At 40.5% G+C, this 8258-nt stretch overlaps 1 protein-coding gene across 1 annotated transcript; it reads left to right on the top strand.

Moving 5' to 3' along the window:
* The first annotated feature begins 6148 nt into the window (after positions 1–6148).
* Positions 6149–7081, top strand: Or4d11 (olfactory receptor family 4 subfamily D member 11). The gene has a single exon (NM_001000244.1). It carries the CDS (start codon positions 6149–6151, stop codon positions 7079–7081), a length of 933 nt encoding a protein of 310 aa, NP_001000244.1.
* Positions 7082–8258: the final 1177 nt, after the last annotated feature.

The following is an 8258-nucleotide window of genomic DNA, read 5'->3' as shown; positions in this document are numbered from 1 at the left end:
TTCCCAGATATGAATATTGATATCAACACCATGTTGTCTGAACACAAATACCCTGTTAGCTATCTATTCCCCACAACATCATTGGGGAGGTGGGGAGGAGGAAGAAAGGAAGAAATTTTTCTTGAAGGATGACTGACAGTAGTACTAAAGCAGACATATACAATATAAACTGGTAGTGTGTTATTAAAATTCAAGAAAGTTTTCAAAAACAAAACCTGATGTGTATCAGAGGGACCCAATAGCTTCTTCAAAGTGCTCCCAGTGGTCAGAGTGGAAACAACCCAGGCAATTTTATATACATTATATAAAATTGGATAATTGCTCAGAGCAGAAAATAGGTATCTATGAGTCCATGCAGATGTAAATATTTGAATATGTAACTAAGTGCAGGGAGCTCATGTGCAGAGTTTTAAATAATCTCTGCAGGCTCTCCACCTTCGAGGGTGTGTGGTCTGATCCCAATTCTACAGGTGAGGGTTAGGGATAATCTCCTCTGGTGTATACAAAATGACAGCACAGAAAGAAAAAAGAAAACTGAAGAAGCCTAGTAAATATTGTCCGAGTCTAGGGTTAACAGTATCACTGATATACTATGGTCACAGTGCGTGCCCTTTGATATGATCGGATAAAAAAGACACTATACCCTCCCCCCCGGAAAAGCTCATTACTTCTGTCTAACTATGAGAAAATAATCATGACACTAACTCAGGTTTAGAGTTATAAAATCCCTGTCCCCGCACTCTTTGATGCTGTCCAGCAAAAGAAGTCTAAGAACTGTCTGAGCCTCAAAGAGCTTAAAAGACATGGCCACTAAATGTAATCTGGTACCCTGGATATATGATCTGTAACTTACAAGTCCGCTGTAAATCTACTCTAAAGTTGAAAAGTTTATTCTCTTAAAAGTACCTGCCACACCAAAATCTCAGCGAATACTGCTCTTGTTTTTGTATCAAGATGTCCCTCAAGCATTCCATTTCTATCCCTAAGGTTTTCAACGGTGGGAAGAAGAGATTGGGAAAATACAGAAAAGAGATGTCCTGCCAACAGCCTTTAGGGGTGCTTCTTGTCTTTGCTTATTTTACTTAAGTTGGATGTGAGGGTTTGTCATCTCAAAAGAGACACACCTTCAATGAGTCACACAGGTATAAAGTACATCCCTGTGTTACTACAGCTGCAGTAATCCTGAATCAAAATTCTTCTTCAACAAGTAACCCTGCAAAGGTAAGGACTCCATCCGGTGACCTTTCATCTGAGACGTTGCTGCATCTAATGAATTTATTTCTGATTAACTGGGAAGGGACAGCTGGATCTGGGCTCTGAGTAAAATTCAGAGAGATTTCCTGTGTAGAAGGAAATTGAGCCATGCTGCCTGGAGGCTGGCTGGAGCCAAAGGAAGGAGAAGCCAGCAGACAGGGACTGACCTGCAGGGAGAGCGGTTATTGCCAGCAATTAAGGTAAAGGGCCTTTGACCCCAGCACTCAGGAGGAAAAGGCAAGCAGATCTCTGTGAGTTCCAGGACAGACTGGTCTATATAGTGAGTTCCAGGACATATACAGGGCCACTGTCTAAAACCTTAAGATCCTAAACATTATCAAACAATCAAAATAAGTGTTAAGTAAAATCACATTTGCTACTGTGCAGCCATCTTGCTATCATATTTTATTAATTTTTCTTAGCCTGAGTAGTCACCGTATTGCTTCACACTGCTTCAACCTCTTCCCCTCATGATAGATACCTTGTGAACAAAAAATGCTGAGATATGAAGTGGAAAGGGCCTTCTCCCAAACTTTATGACCCAAACCAAACCCCATTTTCTATTGGAGTTAGGACACAAAGAACTCCTATCTTTAGATGCTACAGAGGATGTGTATTCCAAAACATTTGTTGCTGAATAACATCTTAATTACTCCCACTGAAACAACCTCCCCATCAACAGAACTTTTCCACAATCACATCCACTATAATCCCTCTGATAGTTCTCATATTTGTTCTGGGACTTAGAAGTCAATGAATATGATGGAAAATAGTCAATTGGTGAGGAAGAGCCAAGAAAATGTCACTCTTGGAGCATGCCCTTTGTCACATCAATAAAAGGAGAGGCCACTGAAAGAGACCCTTCTGAAACCAACAGTTTCCAAGGTCCAAGTGAACATCATTTAAGATGTCAGAGTTCCTGAAAAACAGTTGAAGAGCTTAGATAAGTAATGGAGTTCTACAGCTTTGCAAGCCTGTGGTGTCCTGTGTGTACGAACATGAGAAAGAAGGTAAGAGATAGATTAAAATCTAACTGTAATCATCCAAGCAATGTGTGTATACAAGATCCTACACTCCAGAGAGAATGTTCTGTAGCAAATAATACAAGTAGAAATATTTACTGAGGGGTCACTGTGAGATGAGACGTAGAAATGAGGTCCGTTTGGAACTTGGGAAAGGTATTCTTTGTTACAAGAAACTACTTGAGCTGTATTGAGATTTTTCTCAGACATTCTTTGTCTATGTAGGTGGATCTCCTCTGACTGAAATTCTTACCCATAATTTTAGCGTACAAAAAAATGATATATTTCAAACCCTCAGAAAACTTGAAAGACTAATACAAGGAGCCAGTGAGATGAACCAGCAAGTAAGGGTGCTTCCTATGCAGCCCTGACGACCTGAGTTCAAGCACCAGAACCTTTGTGAAAGCAGAGGAAAAGAAGCAATTCTACAGAGTTGTTCCCAGGTCTCCACATGCTGTGGTGCACACACGCACACACACACACACACACACACACACACACACACACACACCAATTAAAATAAGTAAATAAATAAATATTTAAAAATAAATGTTAGAAGACTATATTTTCCAATACCTTTGTGTTCAAACCATTTCTTCCCAGACAAACTCCAGTTCACAAGCAGCTTTCAGCATCCAAATGGACCCCTTGCCCATCCCATCCCCATGGACCCCAGTACAGTCATCACAACCTCTGTGCAGCTACCCTGAGCCCATTAGAGAAAAGTCCTTCACTCACACTTAACTTCTTATCTGTTTGGTGGTGGCCTCTTCACGCCCAAATAACTGTTAGATCTTTATTTTCCACTGTATATAGATAGTGTCCCTTTTCTCAAATTACCTAGAACTCTACCAAGGCACCATCAATTTGTTCCAAATAACAAAGTGATTTAAAAATCACAGGCTAGAGCAGAAGTTGGAGGAGGTTTAAAAAAAAAAAAGTATGTGTTTCTGAACACAAAACTTAACCCCTTAATCTGAGCTATGGTCTGTCTTCTTGCCTCCCACAGAGCATGGTGTTCTGTGTAGATGGGGGCCAGAATGGAAGGTTTTGATGGCTAAGTTGGTCTCCTTAATGTCTCTGGTAACTATGTAGAGTTGGTATTTTTCTAGTGACCATGTCTATGAATCCAAGCATTCACCAGCTCAGTTACCATGTAGCTGATGTATGTTAATCAACATAGCTTCTACTAGATAATCAGCCTGTCTGTGATGACCTCTACATATTACTATAATCTCCACAGCTTCCCTTCACCATCGTCTCCATGCCACAAAAATGGAGACCACACACCTCGGATTCTCACAAGACAAATGGAGATCTTAAGCCTTAGCACCTCTTACTCTAGAGGCTATTCTGAACAACTTCTGGTCTTCTTAGATGACTTAACAGGCATATAATCACATTTCCTATTGATTGGGAATGCTTTAAATACGGGTGTCTTACAGGAATTAGTTTGTTTTAGTCCTCATGAACATGATACACAGAGGGTGCCATTGTCAGCCAGTGACAGGTACAGAGACTGAGTCCAGATGAGTAAAGTAACTTGGTTGTGTTTGAACAATAAGTGTCCCTGCTTTCGCCAGTCATTGTGAGGGGAGAGGACACTTCGGGTTATTTATTGATTTACTATTGTAGCCTTCCAAATTAAACTGCTTTAGAAAAGATTGTATAAAGGAGAAGTGAGTTATATGGAAAGAAAAAGCTTCATTAGAACTGAAAAACAAACTCCAAAGAATAAAAGGAAAGTGACCATCGCACCTCTCTCTATATATTTACTTATTTTCCCCTATAGTAAGTAGAAAGTGGAGATAATTTCAGGAGAAAGAAATCAAGAGCCATTACAAGATTTCTTCAAACAAAAAAGAAAGGAACTAGAAACCAACCCAATAATATGGTAAGCATGTATTTTATATTTCAAGAAACTACTCAACTGTCTTCAAAAGTTGTTTTCCCATTTCACATCCTGACATCACCATTCAATCCCACTCTTGGTATGTCAGTCTTATCAATATTAGTTATGCTAATAGATGTGCTTTTTATTTATACCATGACTTCATTCACACTGTAGTTTCACCTTACTATTTTTTTAGACAGGGTCTTACTATGTACTCCTATGTAGCCTGGACCATCCTTTGTAGACCAAACTGTACTCAAACTCAATGAGATCTACCTGCCTCTGCCTCCCTGCCTCTCTGCATCTCTGCCTCTAATCCTTTGCCCCTCTGCCCCTCTGCCCTTCTGTCCCTCTGCCCCTCTGTCCCACTGCCTCTCTGCCTCTCTGCCTCTCTGCTTCTCTGCCTCTCTGCCTCTAATCCTTTGCCTCTCTGCATTTGCCTCTCCCTCTCTGCCCCTCTGCCCCTCTGCCCCTCTGCCCTTCTGTCCCTCTGCCCTTCTGTCCCTCTGCCCCTCTGCCCCTCTGCCCCTCTGCCTCTGCCTCTGCCTCTGCCTCTGCCTCTGCCTCTGCCTCTGCCTCTGCCTCTGCCTCTGCCTCTGCCTCTGCCTCTCCCTCTCCTCTGCTTCCCAAGTGCTGGAATTAAAGGTATGCACCACCCTATTCTCCTCATTGTCCTACTTTTTTAATGTGGTTGGTTGTTTTCCTACTCATGAATTTTAAGTTGCAGTCATTCCATTCCTAGCTACTTCCCTGAGAGAATTAGAAATATATTTACTTAAGGCCACATATAGCTCATAGCAGCTGTATGGGTTAACAGTGTTAAGGGAAAAAAAACCAGAAATGTTCATCAAGTGAATGCTTAAATATGCTGTGGTGTCTCCCCACAATACAAATTTAAAAACACATTCACAAATCATAGGTGAGTGTCATGAGCGAAAGAAGCCAGAAAAAAATTGATACAAATGGTGGGTTCAATTTACAAAAATTTCTAGACAGTGCAGACTACTGTATAACAACAGAGCACAGTGCTTGAAGTAGAAGAGAAAGAGACTGATTATAGAAAGGTTACATTGCAGATATGTCCACTGTCTTAACTATAGTGATCGTGACATGGCAATATATGTAGATCAAAACCTACCAAGACGTACACCTCGAACATGTACAGGCCACTGTGCAGCAATGACACACCAAGAAAAGAACTGATTACAAGAAAGAGGCGAAAGTAATGGACAAAAGAAAACTCAGAATATCAGTCTTCCATAGCTGAGGGGCTAATTTACCATCTAAGCTAATTGAAAAGAAAAGTGTAAATAATGAATTGCTCCTAAGGAAGATGGGAATAAAGAAGAATAATGACCTTAAATGTTTCTAATTTATCATGGAATGAAATTCATGATTAATTCTGTAGAATTTAATTCAAAGGGTATTGCTTAGCGAGAAGAGGTTCTTACAACTATTGAATTGGAGTATCCAACCTAGAAAAAAATCTTCATTAAATATAAAATGTTTCTTGAAAAACCAAAATAAAAAAGAAATATAAAATGTTCTAGCTGTACAAAATAGTCACTGCTTTATTATACACAACACACACACACACACACACACACACACACACACACACACACACACACAAGCTATTCTGTATCTCTCACACTATGGATAACAGAATACTTGTTATCTACCTGTTTTCCTGGAATACTTACAGCTTCTATAACTAGAACATTGATTTTATACATTCAAAAAATGTTCGTAACTTACAGATGCAAATAACTGAAAGCATGCTTGTATAATAAAATGTTATTTTAGACATATTATAATAACTTGAGATAGCAAGCCATGTGGCAGTCAGTAGTGCCTGTGTGCTTTCGGTTCTGATACTTGCCTCCAAGAATCTGAGCTTACTAAAGAAAAATTAACACTTGCTAAAATAATACTGTTAATTTTTCCAAGATATACAAGAAAGGAAAATCGTGATTCAATGGAGTTGAGAAATAACACCAGAGTAAAAGAATTTATATTTCTGGGTCTAACTCAATCGCAACACCTGAGCCTGGTCTTATTTCTTGTTTTGTGTTTTGTATACGTGACAACTCTGCTTGGGAATCTGCTCATCATGATCATCGTGACTTTTGAGTCCCGTCTGCACACGCCCATGTACTTCCTGCTCCGAAACCTTGCCATTCTAGACATCTGCTTCTCCTCCATCACAGCACCGAAGGTCTTGGTGGACCTTCTAACAAAGAAAAAGACCATTTCCTATGCAGAATGCATGACACAGATGTTTTTCTTCCATCTGCTTGGTGGGGCAGACATTTTCTCTCTCTCTGTGATGGCATTGGATAGATACGTGGCCATCTCCAAGCCCCTGCACTATGTGACCATCATGAGTAGTAGGCGGTGCACAGCCCTCATCGCGGCCTCCTGGGTGGGCGGCTTTGTCCACTCCATCGTGCAGATCTCCCTCTTGCTCCCACTCCCCTTCTGTGGACCCAATGTTCTTGATACTTTTTATTGCGATGTCCCACAGGTTCTCAAACTCGCTTGCACAGACACCTTTGTTCTCGAGCTCCTGATGATCTCAAACAACGGCCTGGTCACTACCCTCTGGTTTATCTTCCTGCTGGTGTCCTACATGGTCATCTTGACGATGTTGAGGTCTCAGGCAGGAGAGGACAGGAGAAAAGCCATCTCCACATGCACCGCCCACATCACTGTGGTCACCCTGCATTTTGTACCCTGCATCTATGTCTACGCCAGGCCCTTCACTGCCCTCCCTACAGATAAAGCCATCTCTGTTACCTTCACAGTCATCTCCCCTCTATTGAACCCATTGATCTACACTCTGAGGAACCAGGAAATGAAGTCAGCCATGAAGAGGCTAAAGAGAAAGCTCACACCTCTTGAAAAGTAATACAAGAAGAAACCCCAACTCCTGTTACCAGGAACTGTTTTCATTATGTTTTCTGTACGTTTAATATTCACATACTGTCAATTAACCAACTACACTTTTTAGAAAACCATTTGCTTTTCTATTTATATTAGTAGTAATTACTAACCCAATTTCTGTATGGCACAGAGTAGATAATCTTACAGGATCAGGCTGGTTGGTTTATATGTTACTGAGTTGGTTGGCTTTGAAACAAGGTCTCACCATGTTTCCCTGGCTGGCATTAAACTCATACAGATCCACATTTTTTAGCATCCCAGATGCTGGGATTGAAGGCATAAGCCACCAGGTTTGGCCTGTTTTCTTCTTTTTTAATAATAATTTGTTTGTTATTATGTGTATGGATGGTTTGCCAGGATGTATGTGTGTGCACCATATTTATGCCTGATGCCTGTGGAGACTAGAAGAGGGCACTGGATCCTGTAGAGAGAGAGTTACACATGGTTGTGCGCTGTTATGTGAGTGCTAGAAAACAAACCTTGATCACCTGCAATAGCAAGCAAGTGCTCTTAATGGCTGACCCATCTTGTCAACCTTTTATTAATATGTTTTCAATCAAAGATCAAAGTTAAGATATATCAATCAAAACAGCTGTTATTAACCTCAACTCTTTATTTCAAAAGGAAGTTAGCTAGAACTGGTGGTTTTGCCTGTAATTCCAGTACTTGGAAGGTAGTGGCAGGGAATCAGGAACCCAAGGCCACCTTGAAGCCAACCTGGGCTATTTGAGAACCTATCTTAAAATACCAAGAAATTTTTTAAAAAGGAAGAAGAAACATTCCAGAGATTTAAAGTTGTTTGTTCAAGATTGTTAGCCAAGTTAGGCACCGAAATGTCTTTAACAGCCAATGTATTGGTTTTTTTATCACCTGATTATAAGTTCTTACATTGTTTGGTCTGCTATACAAAACTATACTCCTGTTATAGAAGTCTCTCATGTTCAGTGTCTCTGAGGGCCACCTTCATAGGTGTGACTGGCTTACCACAGGTTGGGTAATTTGTTTCTACTTAGTTAGACCCTTAATAGATGTGGGCTTGTGAAAATGTTCCCAGATCATAATGATCACCCTCCTGGATTCCTGTCATGAATGAAGCTTGACAAGAGTTCTTATGGCATGAAGGTATTTAGGATAATGCTTAC

This window comes from Rattus norvegicus, chromosome 1 (assembly GCF_036323735.1).
Source record: "Rattus norvegicus strain BN/NHsdMcwi chromosome 1, GRCr8, whole genome shotgun sequence".
Taxonomy (NCBI): Eukaryota; Metazoa; Chordata; class Mammalia; order Rodentia; family Muridae; genus Rattus; species Rattus norvegicus.
This window is presented reverse-complemented; position numbering and strand designations above follow the sequence as displayed.

Coding starts and splice junctions, on each gene's coding strand:
- Or4d11 (NM_001000244.1), top strand. CDS start 6,149: ATGGAGTTGAGAAATAACACCAGAGTAAAAGAATTTATATTTCTGGGT.